Source organism: Trichosurus vulpecula, chromosome 3 (assembly GCF_011100635.1).
Source record: "Trichosurus vulpecula isolate mTriVul1 chromosome 3, mTriVul1.pri, whole genome shotgun sequence".
Lineage (NCBI taxonomy): Eukaryota > Metazoa > Chordata > Mammalia > Diprotodontia > Phalangeridae > Trichosurus > Trichosurus vulpecula.
Window position 1 is genome coordinate 206,766,572 of NC_050575.1, and position 16,248 is coordinate 206,782,819.

General features: G+C 38.9%; 1 protein-coding gene across 1 annotated transcript in view; it reads left to right on the top strand.

Annotated features, from left to right (window-relative positions):
- The window catches only part of CCDC25 (coiled-coil domain containing 25), a 46,126-nt gene extending 37,917 nt beyond the window's left edge, over positions 1-8,209 (top strand). Inside the window, exons 8-9 of the mRNA XM_036750234.1 lie at positions 883-928; positions 4,373-8,209. Coding sequence (XP_036606129.1) covers positions 883-928; positions 4,373-4,402 — 76 coding nt within the window. The 3' untranslated portion in view covers positions 4,403-8,209. The remainder of the gene's footprint in view (positions 1-882; positions 929-4,372) is intronic.
- Positions 8,210-16,248: the final 8,039 nt, after the last annotated feature.

The window sequence follows — 16,248 nt, forward strand, 5'->3', positions numbered from 1 at the left end:
ACTTTGATCTTCATAATATTCCCTCCATGTTATGCTAATTTCTTGCTTTTGTACTTCTCCTTGTTTGTTCTATGCATCTAAAATGATATAGGATCTTAGGTCTAGAATTGAAAGGGACCTTAGAGGTCAAGTACACCTCCTTACCCCATTTTATAGATGAGAAAACTGAGGCCTAGAGAGGTTAAATGACTTGCCCAGGGGTTATACAACTAGAGTAAGTGTCTGGAGTAAGAGTCTTCTTATTTTTAGTCTAACACTAGATTCTCTATACTCCTTACATATTTCCTCACAGCTCTGCCAGGCTAAAATCTTCTCCTTTAAATGTGACTCAAGTCCCATTTCTTCCCTGACTGTGCCACACCACTGATATATCCATTCTTTGGATTTCTGTAACAATATTTTAGTAGTTAATTATTTTTTGTCTTTGTTTTTTCATGTGTGTGAGTCCTATCTCCCCAACTACAGGCCAGGGAACATATCTTATACTTCTTTTTGTACCTACCATCTACAGTGTTGAACACATTTTAGTTGTTTGGTTGATTGTCTTTCCAATTGCTTTAGAGTATCTTTAGTTTTCTCCTTCCCTTTCCAATTGCCATGGAAATACAAACAGTTCTTTTATCCTTTCAGTGTTTTCCAATACCTTAGAAATGCTGTCTTTGATTGTATTGTAGTAATATGTGACAGTAGTATACAATACAGTAGTATATATGAGCAGCATTTTTTGAAAACACATTTTTACTTAAAAGTTTTTTTCTAGTCCCGTGCTAATACTACACTGCTGTGTATATAGAAAATATACACTAATTTAAAAAATAAATATCATATCCCCTTCCTCCAGAAAAAAACCTAATACTACTTGAAATATCTTTTCTCTTCTAGGAGTTATTCTTCACTAATGAAGTCTGAGAATATGTCTTCAAATCAGGTATATTCTGGGTTGTTTGTTTTAATATCTTACCTTGAAGGGAGCTTGGTTTAAAATAATTCATTTAGGAAGGATTGGAGACTTATTGGTGATATCCCTGATTTATATCCTTATTACAGACTAGTTGGCATCTGTTTTGCACCAGTGCTAGATTCTATTATCTTTAAGCCTCACTTTTAATTTTTGCTCTTCGTGGGACTTGTAAAAATGAAATTTATCACAGAGATCAAGAAATCTATATACTTTTTCCATTGTAAATGATCTTTTAGGGCCTGTTCTGTTTATTTCTCCCCTGCCCTTTCCTGCCTTGGTCACACAAGAATGTTTTATTATTTGTCTTTTTAATTTTTTCTGTACCCATGTGGCAGCATGTTCTTCCTAGAAGTAGATTCAGAAACAAAATTTTCATCTAAACTAAAAAAATTCAGTAGCGGTATTAGCATTCACATTCATTTGCTACCCAAGGAAGGCTTTTTTTTAAACTCTTTGATCAATAAATTCCAGCCAGGACAAAAAAGAAAGCATACTCTGTGCTCTAAATGTGCTAACCGTGCCTTTTGGAGAAGGAACACAACTACTAGATACTAAAGACACTGAATCTGTAGTCAGCAGAACTGGTTTTGAATCCCAATTCTGTGACTAATTAGCACTCTTATTTGGGGGAAGTTACTGACTTCTCTGAACTTCAGTGTCTTTGTGAGATGAAGATCATAATAGTTGCACTATTTAAACTCGTGTACTATGGGGAAAACATTCTGTAAAATACATCACCTGTAACTTTTCTCAGAGACTTGAAGAATCCCATAAGAACTGCTTTTCCCAGGAATTCTTTTGAAAAGAGGGGGTGCTGCTTAACAATTTAATGTCCTGTGAAAAACATTGAAATTAATGCTCCTAGAGGAAGTATTCGTAAGATGATTGTATATGTTTTTGACCACTGGGTAAAATATTAGAGCCATCTGAAAAGTATTTAAGACCCTGTTAATAACTTACTCTACTTATAAAAGATAAATAAGGCCAGTAGTCTCATTTCTGCTGTTAAAGAAGCACTAACACCCATTTGGATCAGCGAGTTATGTTAGAACTCCTAGTTAAGGGCTTTTGTGTGCCCCTGTTGCTGCTTTTATACAAAGTATCCATGTCAACAAGTCATACATATTTATCACTTTGGGGACCCTGTGCTTGGAGTTCTCCAAACTGTCCTGCTGAAAATCCCAAGTCCAAAGTCAACATTGTTTATAAAAGCTCTCTGTTATTTGTTGTATAAAGAATATTTCTGGCTGAATTTCCTCAGAATCTGGCTCCTAGCTTGAGTTGTGACCTTAAACATTTTCATGCCAAGCATTAGTGAATAAAAACTTTTGGACATTGTGCCAGAGTTAATCTGGAACTTTTAATATGTGTGCACAAATACCATCTGATTAGTGACAGATATTTAAAACCACCATGCTAAGAAATGTAATTTATAGAGCAAGAGATTTTATCCCTCATGATCCTCTTTCCTCTGTTCCCTTCCTCTCCTTGTCCTCCCTACTCCCTATCCTCGTGCTTCTCTTGTGCTTCCTCCTTTGCAAGGGTGGCCAGGCTTGATCCTTTGTGTACAAGGTTTGAATCTGGTTCAGGTTTCCAAGGAAGAACTGAACCAAATTAATTACTGTCTCAAATTGTATGGGCACAAGGAATTATTGTGCCTTTCCCACCCTCAACTCCTCCATGCTTTATCTCATAAATAGATTGCAAAAACAACAACAAATCTGATTGCTGTATTAAAACATTTACTGAGCTAAATAGAAACATTTAGACATGGGACCAATAGTAATTAAAAGCACCACTGAGCCCCAATTGTAGGATCTAGCTTCTAAGGAATTTTCATCAGTTAAATCTCTTGAATTAAAAATTTTAGTCTTTGAGTTTGTTTGAAGTTGGCCTATAAAAGATTCTGTAGCCCTACATTTAAAGTTGTCTTCAGCCTTGATGACACTTTTATTTCAGTTTGGTACTTGAATGAACAATAGAAAAATCAACTTTCTTCTCATAGTTTCTCCAGAAAAAAGCTACAATCTCTCACTGTGTCTAGATGTCAAACACCTGTATTATTCTGCCCTTTATATTTATATGGCCAGAGTTGACACAGATATATTTTTCCTGTGGTTTAACTAACTGTATTGATTGTAGGGGACCATAGACTAACATCCACAGGTGAGCACTGGACTTCTCAGTGTTCTCGACCTTTGTTCCTCTCTGTCTAGTATTTATGCAAACTAGTAAGAAGCCCTCAGATGATTGAGTTTCTGTCATGGGACCTCGTTCTCTTTTCTTTGTAGTCCTATAGTAGAACAGCTTGAAGAGCAGGGCCTTAAGACAGGAGGGGAAGCAAGAACCATGTACATAAAATACATGGGACTGAGTTTCTGACAGACTAGAAATCACCTAACCATAGTATGTATTATCACCTCCAGAATTATCAGCTGGGAAGAGTCAGGCATTCTCTTAATGGTATTTTCATTTGCTCAAACTGTTTTTGAAACTTTCCTTTGGGAATTTCCTTTGGAGCTCATTTGTGAGCCACACACAAGAAAATCAATATCACTGTTCTGTAGAGACTCCTCATTTTTTTTAACCAAAAAATGGTATTCCCCAAATTGAATCATCTTCCAGATTCATCAGACTTGGTCACTAATGATTTGGATATTTCAGAGAAATCAAAGCCCCCCTCACAGGTCAAAAATGTACAACCAGAGTGATATTCAAAAGCATATAACAGGCCTCAAAGGGAATTTCCAAAGAGGAATTCTAGAAATATTTTTGAAAAATAATACTGTAACAGTAATAATAGCTAGTGTCTATATAGTATTTCAATGCTTATAAAGCAGTTTACATGTTATTTCCTTTGAACCGTACAACAACCCTGTGAGCTAGGTGCTATTGTTATCCTCATGTTACACAGGAGGAAACTGAGGCTTAGATGAAGTTACATGCTCAGGGTTTCACAGCTAGTAAGTGTCTGAGGCAAGATTTGAACTAAAGTCTTTTTGACTCCAGATCCCTTATTCTACCTAACTGTCATAATATTTGGCATAAGGATGTATGGCTTCATCAAAGTAACTACTTTGAAAAGGCATGACACTCATTTGGAATAAATTCTGGTATGTTTGATTAAAAAAAATCACAGTACGCCTTGTTTACAGCTAAACTAGGTAATGCCTTTGATAATTTGGAGCACACATATTCACTTACAGTCATCTGACCTCTTTTGCCACCCTGGAAAATGGCTATTAGCCTAGTTGGAATAATTTGGAGTTGATAAAGAGGGATGATTATTTAATTGCCTATGGAAAATCAGGGGGGGAGGAGGGGTATGTGGATGGTAAAAAAGAAAAAAATTCAATGGTCAACTAGAAAATTTTCAAGACTTCTGTAATGGTTTCACTATTCTTTTCACAGGATGGCAATGATTCAGATGAATTCATGTGAATGAAGAAAATGGATTTTGTGAATTTTTGGACAGATACAGACATTTTGATTTTCAGATGTGTTCTGCATACCAAAAAACCCACCTAAAACCTACATGAATATCATGAACTGGAGCTTTGGGAACTTGGTTCACTTTTTGTTTGTGAAAAATGATCCCATGTGTAACAGTGGAGCTTGGAGACAGCGAGTATGTAGCTTTAAGAATGAGGAAACGTTTGTACCAGAAGAACATATCTTGGCTCCTCATGCGAGTTGGCTCTCCTTGCTCTTGGGATAAGTTTCCAAAATAACTAACTTGGGGAAGTATTTGTGTTGCCATATTATTTCCCTGAAAAAACCAGATGTCATAGAAGACCCGCCTATTTTGTAAAATTCACCCACTTGTATGTTTTGTATAGTAGAATGGGGCATTTGGGGAGAATGTTTTCTCACATTCACCAATTAGAAATGGATACATTTGTGTTTAAAATGACAGGAATTTGGGCCTGTGCTTTTTTGAACTAAGGTCATTAAGAGGAACTTGATTACTCTTTGTATTGCTCAGCTTATTCAAGGGAAGATTTAATATGCATGTTCCATTGTCATTTCTTATCCAGTCAGCTAGTGATCCTGTGATCTCTTAGTCAGACTCCGGATTCTAGCTTTTTTAAGACAAGGGAGGCCATCCATTGATCATCATAATACTATTATATTAAAAGGAACAGTTGGTGATCCTTGAGATTGGGATTTATGCCAGTTTGCATCAGCAGACACTCAACTCTGGCTACACATACAGATTCTAGGCTTTTATTGTTTCTTAACATTGGAGTATCTGAGATCTCAGTCTTATTTGCCCTAGTCTGGTGTAATAAGGCATGCCATCCACCCAGAAAACCTTTCTTGTTGCTGGGTTTTTAAATGCAGTGATAAATGTTCTCTCTGAATGTGCTTCAAGATCTATTACTTTAAAAGGCCTATAGCAACCAAAGCATGATGATCATATTATAGATTCACTAAGAGCAGCTAGATGACATAGTCCTAGTGGGAAGGTGGTGCTGTCCAAACCTCTTTCTAGGGTTGTAATCCTCATTTCAAAGGGGAGCCTTGCCTTTAGGGTTTTTGCCCAGTAAATGTAGCACAATGCAGATATGATACCAGAAAAAAAATGGAAAATTTAGAGTTTAATGATCACTGGGCCAGCTTTGTTGTCTTGAAGAAGTAGGATTGCTCTTTATAGTTTGTAACACCAGACTCTAGATTTCTCCCCTTGATCTGGAACAAAAGCCTAGGTAGTTTTTGTGTAGGTTCTTACAATTGCATCATCTTATGTCTCAATGACTCTAGTGATTTTAGTCCTGTAAAAGAGGATAAAGCAACAGTGAAAGAGAAAACGAAAACTGCAAGGTAGCAGTAGCCTAAATAAGTTTGCCTTTTAGCCTGTCCCTGCCCAGACTTTCACACTTGCTGACCTTGTGCCCCAGGCCAGGAAAAGCTTTAACCTAAAAGTACAACAACGTAAAGCAGTTCTGAGCATTTTTAGGGGCCGTTTGGGCAGAGTGATTTGGAAGGCCTGTTTGTGTGTATTTCCAAGGTGAAGTGCAGAGTTGGACAGGAAAAATTAATGTCATTCCAGATTGGGCAGAACTTGGAAATAGGAACATCTAGAAAGTAGTGATTTCCTATGTAATCTTCTCTCTCTTCTAAACACAGGGTTTTACCATTAGAAAAGAATAAAATATCATTGTTGAATATGAAAGAGCAATGATATTCCAAGTACTTATGGTATTGTTTAAAAAGTGGGGAGTCCCACTTATCTATCACATATTGACAAATCCTTGGATGCTTCAAGGTACTTTCCAACTAACATACTAAAATCCAAACAATTCTGGTTTCCTCCACTATTTGTCTTTGATTGCTTTCTTATTCCTCACACTCTTCACCCAAGGAATTTCCCTTTTAACTGACCCCCTAGATTTCAGAATATCTCCCCTTCTACTTCCATGACCTTCCTCTGCTTTGTCTACATCTGTACTGAAAATGTAGTCAAGCAATTTAAAGTGCATATTGATACTTTTTACTAGCTTGAGGAGAATATGGAAGTTATATCCTTTAATATTCCAAAAGATTAATGATTTCTGTGTAGATATTTCCAACATGACTTTGGCCAAAACCTTATCTACTGACCTTCTGGTGATGAGCGTCTCCAAACTTAGCAAACTTCTTTCTCAAATGAGAGAGAAAAATAGGATTGTAGGCCTGTATTTAAAGCCTTTTCACATTGGGTAAGACCTGTCAGAGCTTGTTCTTCTCCTGTAGCCTTTGAGGAGCCAAGGTGGCTTTCACACCAGAGTTTAGATTCAAATTAGGACTTTCAGTGGAACACCAGTACACAGATTAGGTAAATTGTAGTTACGTAGATTTATGTTGTTCATTTTGCCAGTTTAAAACATTCATCTATCTCTAATAAAGTCCCTTTTTATTGCTTTTCTAGACAGCTGATCCCACCTCTATCTTCTACCTTTAGGATCATTACAGTTTTTGGGGTGTGAGAATGGTCCAGCTTATTTCTACTCACTAGTCCAAGACTTGGAATATATCAGCTCCTTTTGTTTCTAGGAAATCCAGATCCTTTTCTTTCAGGTTTTCAGGCCCACTCCACAGAATCAGTTCAAAATCGTTCTCCTTGAAGCAATCTGATCATACTTTGTTAGGTGTCCTTTGGATTCTAACCACAGAAATTGTCTGATTAGCTCCTGCTCTTTCTCAAGTACTCAGTACCTTGCTTTGTTCCCCTGAGCCTCCAGTCTCAATCAGCACCTTCTGGCGTCTCCTTGAACCTTCATAACTCCCACCAGCTTCACTAATGTAATTGGTTACTAAGTGGCCAAGTATACTAGGTACATTAGTATCTCAAATTTTTTTCATCTATTCCTGCCTCCAGTATTCTTTGCAGTATTATATTCTTCAAACTCTACATTTACATTATATTACATCCACCCTAGCTGGTCTGGGGTCAGTTACCATGCCTACAGGGACTTGTGTGTATATGTAGGGGGTGGGAGGGAAGGAAGGGGTGATTACAGTGCCTTAGTAGAAGATTCATCACCCTCCAGGAACTGGCATTCTATCTAGTGGAATCAGATGAACAGTCTGAGAATTTTCTTTGCTCTCATCTGTGGGAGAATCCCCTCACAATACATGTGATAAAGGCATTTGTTGAAATTATTCACTCTCCATTATGTTCTTTTATTCCTGCAACCTCTAATTCAGCAGGTTGTTTAAGCCCAAACACTTATTCCCCTCTTTCAAGAAAGGTGTGAACCATATTTAAAACAAGTTTAGACTGAGAGGATGACAGTTTTAGCAGCCTTGATAACTCACCCTACTTGTACTCTCTCTAATTCAAAGCTAAAACTATTCCTCTAAACTTTGCATCAGTCAGAAAGATGAAACTTGGTTCCTACAATATAATGGTTAAATAAGGAAGGTTTCCAAGCAGGATAGCAAGATAAGAAAGTTTGATGGTTTCTCAATTCCTTCTCTGACTTTGTTATTTTGTTGGAAGCCCAGTCTTATGACTATATAAAAAACAATTTCAATTGTACCCCCATAGAGGTGATTAGGTTATCTCATAAGTCTGAAAATGCCTCCACAAAAGAGATTGGGCTAACCTGTACTCCAAGTGTAAAATGGAAAATTCACCAATTTTGTACCCTCAGATAAAATAGCAACCTCAAGCCAACTTGACCATTCAGCCGAGAGCCAATGTGTTGTAATTCTAAGTGGCTGGTGTGTAAAACTCAAATAAAATCTTTGGTTTCAATAGAACCTTGTTAGCTTGTTTATGGGACTCCCTTGCACCTGTACTCCACTTTCCAATAAAGTGAATACTCATTGGAAGCAAAGAAGAATAGAGCAAAACTATTTCATAGAATTATAGACTTAGAAAGTTGAAAATTACTTCAGATGTTCTCCAGCTCAACCTATTCCTGATCGACTAAGAATCTCTTCTAACAACCCTGACAAGTGATCATCTACCTTCACTTCAAAACCTCCAATGAAAGGAGAACTCACTACATTCTGAAGTGGTCTGTTCCACTTTTGGAAAGCCATTGTGATTAGGAAGCCTTTCTTTACATTGATTCGAATTCTGCTTTTTTCACTTCATTGCACCCATTAATGCCCTTTAACAAATATAATTATTCTACATGACAGTGCTTCAGTTACTTGAAGATAGCTACGTAACCTTCCTTGATTTTCCTCCCTAACCTGTTAAATCTCCAGGCTAACATTCACCTCCCCCCACACCCCACCCCCCACAAACTTATTTTCTTTGGTAACTTGTTTTTTATATCACTTTCACTGCTGAATATATCATTCCCCACCCGCCTACCTACAATCCATTCCTTATAAGAAAAGATTAAAGAATATAAGTTAAAACTACATAGATGTTACATGTATAGCGAGTGGGATCTTGGTCATAGGGTGCTGATACAAAGCATGTTTTGGAAGGGATTTTTATTCAGGTATGGATTGAATGGGCTGGTCTCAGGCCTCTTTATATGTGATTCTATAAGCTTGTTTCCTTTGTAAACAAGGTGACAAGAATGGTAAGGCAAGGGACTGCAATGGACCTAATGTATCTGGATTTTAGCTAAGCATCTGACAAAGGTTTTCATGAAACGTGCTTGTGGCCAAGGTGAATAGAGGAAGTGATGGTAGCTGAATTCAGAACTGGTTGAGTAAGTTTATCAAATGGCCCTCCAGCTATTTCATGAAGACCTCTCCTGAGGGAACCCACTACTTCCCAAGCCTGCATATTTTACTTGAGCTCTCAGGGGTTACTTTTCCTTAAATTTAGGCTAAATCTGTTCCCCTGCACCTTAGACCCTTTGCTCGTAGTTGTGTTGACATGGCCCAAATGGAACAAGTCTAGTCTCTGGTCCACATGATGGCAGCTATCAGGTCCCCTTTAAATTTTTTATTCCACAAGCTAAATTCCTCTGTCCTTTCAAATGAGCCTCCTATGGCATTCACCATCCTAATCCTCTAAAGGCCTGCTTAGGTGTAGTACCCAGAACTGAATGCCATGCTGAGTACAGCAAGTACAGTGAACCTCACCAGTCCTGGAGAGTTCGTCTTTCTCATTGCTGCCAGTGGTTGTGTTAGCTTTTAAACTCTGGGTTCATTTATATGATGCTTTGAGGTTTTGCATGGAGCTTTCCTACGAATGACCTTGCACAGAGGTAGTACAAGCCTATTTTACAGATAAGGAAGGAGTTCTGAGAAGGTAAGTGATCTGCTCATCATCTCAAAGTTAATAAGGTGGGATTTGAATCCATATTTCTTGACTTTTAAGTCCAGGGCTTTACCGTGTTTCCATTTTTGGATTTCATGTCACATACTTCATATTGAACTTTTAAAAGGAGTTTGTTGTGTTATATAGATTACACATTGTTTAAATTATGTTTAAATTATTAGTTGAGCAATTTTTTCTCATAGATAATACAGAGATGGACTTAGTCAACAAGATGATCCACAAGCATTTATTATGTACTTAATATGTGCCAGGTGCTGTGTATTGGGGTATACAAAAGATAGGTCCCTGCCCTCAGGTAGCTCACTTTCTAATGGGGGATGCAACATGCAAACAATTATGCACATACGTATAAGATACAGGGCAAAAGGGAGGTAACCTTAGAGGAAAGGGGTGGGGGAGATTCAGAAGAACCTCTTGCAGGGGGTAAGATTTGAGGGGAGCCAGAAATCACACATGGATGGTAGCTTCTGAACAAATGGGAATTGAGAGAAAGAGAGTTTATGTCCCAGGAAAAGTAACTGGAAGCTAAGAAGGGGCCAGGTCCTGGAAGGCTTTAAATATTAACAGATGATACTATATTTGATCCTGGAGCTAATAGGGAGGGATTGAGTTTATTGACATGGTCAGACCTATGCTCTAGGTATGTCACTTTGGTGGCTGAGTTGAGAATGGACTAGAATAGGGAGAGAGTTGAGGCAGGGAGACCACCAGCAGCAGGCTATTCCATTAGTCTAAGGCATAAGGTGATAAAGGCCTGTATCAGAGTGATGGCTATGTGAGTAGAGAGTCAATTAACATTAATGTACCATGTACTAGCCACTGTACTGTGTGCTGGGGGTTAAAAAAAAAGGCAAAAGAGAGTCTCTACCCTCAAGGAGCTCACAGTCTAATGTAGGAAACAACATGCAAACATGCAAAGCAAGCTATATACAGCATGTATGGGAACTAATTAACAGAGGGAAAGCACTGGAATTAAGAGGGGTTGGGAAAGGGTAGAAGATGGACTTTTAGTTGGGACTTGAAGTCAGAGAAGCGAGGCAGAACTGAGGAGGAAGAGCATTCCTGGCATGGTGGACAGACAGAAAATGCTCAAATCCAAGAGATGGAGTGTCTTGCTTGTGAAACACTGAGGAGCCCAGTGTGTCACTGGATCAAAGAGTACATGCTGAGGGATAAGGTGTAAGGAGACTGGAAAGATAGGAGGGGAGGAGGTTATGAAGGACTCAGAATGCCAAAAAGGATTTTGTATTTGATCCTGGAGGCAATAGGGAGCCACTGTATTGAGTTGGCAGGGTTGTGTGGAGTGTGTGTGTGGCATGACTGGACCTCTGCTTTAGAAAATCACTGTAGTGGCTGAATAGAGGAAGGATTCACCTGGGGAGAGACTTTGGGCAGGCAGACCCATCAGCAGATTTGCAGTAGTCCAGGTATGAGGTGATGAAGGCCTGTACTAGTGGTGGCAGAGGAGAGAAGGGAGTGTGTTGGAGAGATTGCAAAGATGAAGTCGACAGACCTTGGCAACAAATTGGCTATGGGGGGTGAGAGATAATGAGAAGTTGAGGATGACACTTAGGTTGTGAGCCAGCAGGGCTGGAAGGATGGTATCACCCTCAACAGTAATAAGGAAGGTAGGTGGTGGGGAGGGTTAAGGGGAAAATAATAACTTCAGTTTTGGACATGTTGAGTTTAAGATGTCTACTGGATATCTAGTTTGAATTGTCTGAAAGGCAGTTGGAGATTTGAAATTGAGGTTGGCAGAGAAGTTAGGACAGGATAGGTAGCCTGAAGAAATATCAGGAGTAGAGATGGTGGTTAAATCTATGGGAGCTGATGAGATTACCAAGTGAAGTAATATAGAGGGAGGAGAGAAGAGGATTTGGGCCAGAACTTTGAAGAACACCCATGGTTAGAGGGCATGATCTATTCTAGATGGGGATCCAACAAAGGAGACTAAGAAAATGCAGTCAAATAGATAGTAGGAGAACCAGGAGAGGTCCTGAAAACCTAGCGAGAAGAAAGTATCAAGGAGAAGGGGATGATCAACAGGGTCAAAGGTTGCAGAGATCTAAGAAAATGAGGATTGAAAAAAAGCCATTAGATTTGTCAATTAAGAGACAGGCATGTATATAAGAAGTGAAGGGAGAAAGGACAGGACTTGGCAGAAGAGTAGGCCTGTGTGGGAAGAGCAAATGAGAATCATTGCACAGTGGAAGAGATGGGTAGATGTGGTGTGGGGCTTTTTGGAGGAGATGCAGGGGACAGTATGGGTCTAAGGATGGGATTTATCCAATGACAGTTGTGGATTCAGAATCATTGGAATAAGAATATTGCAGGGTGGGAGCATGCTAAACATTGAGGAATGATTCCAGGCGGAGTATCAGTGACTAGAAAGAAGTCAGTGAAGGGGGCCAATGATTAGAGGGTTGGCTAAATCAATTACCCAAATAGTCTTACTATGTGGAATGAAGTTCTGACAACGTTGAATCTTAAAGAGTGAAACTTAGGAAAGACTTAGGTGGATTGTCTAAAGTCACTAATAATAATAATAGAGTGAGCTAAGATTTAAACCTAAGTCACTTGTATTATTCCCAGCTTAGATGCTTCCCTGATATAATATTGATAATAGATGAAGTGTATATAGCACTGTTCATCTTGGCCACAGGTATGTATTTCCTGAAAGCCTTTGTCAGAGGCTAAGGTGTGCAAAGCACTTTAATTATATCATCTCATTTGATTCTTTGTGAGGTAGATGCTATTATCAACTCCATTTCACAGATTGGGTAACTAAAGCCAAGAGAGGCTGAGTGATTTGCCAGAAGTCATAGTTATTAGGTGTTTGAGGTGGGAATTGAATCCCAGTTTTCCAGACTTGTAGGCCAGTGCTCTATCCACTATACTGCCTGGACCAGCTGCATCATTTGAGAGCATCACATATTCACCACGCAGCTTTACAACATTAATATTGTAACAATTAGTTCTGTGACACCTGAGTTATCATCCAGCATGGTTTGAGATGAGAAGTAATGATTAGACGTCTTGGAGTGATATTTTGAGGAACTTTTGGGGATCCAAAGCTTTGCTAGGCTTTGCCTTGACCTGAATAAAAATCGTATCTTCTTTGTTATCTCCCTTTTACCTGCCTGGCTTCAGGAAAACTTGAGGGAAGTTTATATTCTTGAAGGAATGAACCTTTTCCCCAGCAGAATGTAACTTCCTTGAGAATACGGGCTCTAATTTTTATTGTATGCCAGCACATAGAACAATGCCTTGCACAAAGTAGTCCCTTAATAAATTCTTATTGACGATTTAACAGTTGATATAGGCTGAAACAATTTTTTTTAACGTGGAAAATTTTCCTAGTGAAAATATACATAGTGAATAGACTAGATGGTCTCTGAGGTCCCTTATTACTCTGTAGCTATGATTCTATGATCCCATGATTTGTTCTCCATCATACACAAAGGCTCCAAGGAAGCCCATTCAAAAACCAATTAGAATTTATATTTTAAATATAAATTTGTTTACAAATTCAGAGAACCTCAGAGTTAGGAGAGACCTCAGGGGTCATCTAGTCCAACTTGTTCCTGGACAAGTATCTTGTCTACATCATCATACCCAATCCTTTGCCCTACCTGTGAACATTCTTCAAAGTTCAGTCCTCTGTCCCCTTCTATCTTAAGCAGCTAAGAGAGACCAGCTGTCACCAATTTACAGATGGCTGTAAACATTTCTTCAGTCTTTTTCACTCACCAAAACTACAGCTCTTATCTCCGATTGTCTATAGGCTGTCTCCCCTTGGATGTGCTGAGTGTGAGGTCACAGTGAGATATTTCTTCCCAAACCTGCCTGCCCTGATTTCTTTCAGTCATATTTACCATTTCCTAGTCACCTAATGTTGAAACTGGACTCAGTCTTTGATTCTTCCTCCCCAAACAGAGTCACCACATCCTGTTTCTACTTTTAAAACATCTCATCCATTCTTTCCCCTCTACTCCCATTGCTACCACCCAGATTCAGAGGTTTGTAGATTTAGACCTGCATGGGATCTCACAAGATACCCAGCTCCAGTCCTTCATTTAGGAAGATCACACCATTGCATTTTTCCTTTTGTAAAGACAATGGACATCTTTATCATTTCCTAATTGAGGCTGAAAACCAGAGTTAGTTTTTTTTTTTAATCCTGACCCAATTAGAACAAAAATACGCACCAGAATTCTCTCATTGGCTCCAATTTGGCATCATCTGCATCTTCAATAAGAGGGAGTATAGGGACTTGGGGAGGCTGGTCCCCACCTCCCTCCAGGACATTTAGTTGCCACAGAAGCCCTGAAATAGTTTATGCTGTTTACCAAATCTAGCAAGTGGGTGTCTGATTTTAAGACAGGAAAAAAAGTGAAAGAAAATATTAATGGCAGGGAATTCTCCAAAGTCAGTATTATTTTTTCACTTCCACATCAACTCCACCCTGTAACCACTGCAGTAAAAACATAAAGGCTAAGCTTGACATTTTATATCCTGTCCAAATGAGGCCTCAGCTGCAGGGGCTCTCGTGTGCTTAGGTTTCTGCTCCAGCATTTACCTTCCCCAGAGGCAGCCAGAGCTTGCCTGTGTTTTCAGAAACACTCAGACCATAGGCCTCGGACACTGCGGCCTTGTTGACTTTTTGAAGAGACAACTCCAGAGTTAATAGGTTGTAATTATAGACAGAAAAAATAGCATATTCTATGGTTTTTGAGGTGGAAATTAAAATATTAGATTTTGGAGGGTTTCTATCTAGTCCAGCTGTGCTAGAATTGACCTTTAACTAAGAAACACCTAGGATTTAGTTCATAATATTAAGTCCATTTAAAAACTGAAATTCTGTGCTTTATTGGTAGGGGGCTTAACATTTCTAGTGAATAAATTCAGGATTGAAGGGGAAGGGAATAAACATTTAATAAGTGCCTACTATGTGCCAGGCACTGTGGTAATATTACAAATGTTACCTCATTTGAATATCTAAGTAATATTTCAGGACAAGCAAGGCTTTCTTGAAAGGTTTTTGAAAAAGCACACTTGGACATAAAAATTAGGTTTAAATTCAAATTTAAAGAGGGTTTATAAGTCTAATGTGATTAAAAATGGGTTTTTTACTTCAAAATTTCCTGTTCATCCTTATGTTCCCCTCTTGCATATAAAGTCCTTCCTTGCTCTTCTTTTTTTCCTTTTTGCTATCTTGAAAAGTTCAAAACCACTATTTAATGATGGCTGACATTTATAGAGCACTTCAAGGTTTGAAAAGCACTTTGCATATATGACAGGTGTGTGTGCGTGTGTGTGTACTCAAGTGAGCGAGCTTACATGCTAGATGTGCATATGGTGGTGTTGCTAAGAAGCTATAACCACCATTGGCATTTCCTGCTTTCTGCCGTGGAAGAGAAGCAAACTGTCAATTAATTAACCAGGTAGAAAGTGTAATGGGCAGCTAGTTGGCACAGTGGATAGAGTGCAGGGATTGGAGTCAGAAAGACTCATCTTCCTGAGTTTAAATCTGATCTTAGACACTAGCTATGTGACTCTGGGCAAGTCACTTAATGCCGTTGGCCTCAGCTTCCTCACCTGTAAAATGATCTGGAAAAGGAAATGGCAAACTACTCCAGTATCTTTGTCAAGAAAACACCAAATGGGGCCATGAAGAGTCGGATACGACAGAAAAATGACTGAATGGCAACAGGGAGCTTAATATGTATATACTTAAACTATGAGTCCAATAACTTCATTAGAAGGGAGTTTGTTGTGTATGTATGTGTGGGCTTTCCCAATGTCTTCGATATCCCTTTGATTCACTAGCCTATAATCCCTTGGACTACTCCCTCATTACTACCCTGAGGTTTCTCAGACCTAGAGGGGGCAATATGACTGGACCAGGTTCCATATAGATCTTAGAAGAAGACCTAGAATATTCTAAAAAATTACTAAGTAGGGAAATCTCTAATCTCTTCCCTGAGCCTCCATCCTATATTAGGAAAACAGTTTTTTTTCTCTATTTCGTAATACTTTTAATGGCCAAATGAGTTAATGAAATATAAAGTTTCATTAAGGAAACATAAATGAGCTCTATATTCTCTAATTCTTCCATTAACCATCCTTACTGCCTGGAGCATGGGGAGAATTATCAGGGGAGGCATTATAAATTCACAAGAGATTTGCTTGGCAAGAAGGGGAAGAAGAAGGCAGGTGAGAAGCAGGTTTCAAATCCTGCCCTGTTCAATCTTAAAATGGCTTGGGATGGGGCAGGGGAAGAAGAGGAGGGGAGGTTCATGCCATAAGTCTCTTCTGCTGTGGACTGAACCACAACATAATACCTTAGAAGTTAGTGCCTCTCTACTCTGTAGAAACCTACCTCTATGTTTCAGCATCTTCTGGGACCTCTATCCCCACCACATTTTTCTAACCATTACTTCAAATAAGCAGCAGGACTGATTATCAAATCCAGTAATAAGGCAGGCATTGTGCTAAAGGCAAAAACACGATCCCTGACCTCGAGGAGGTCACATTCTAGTGAGAC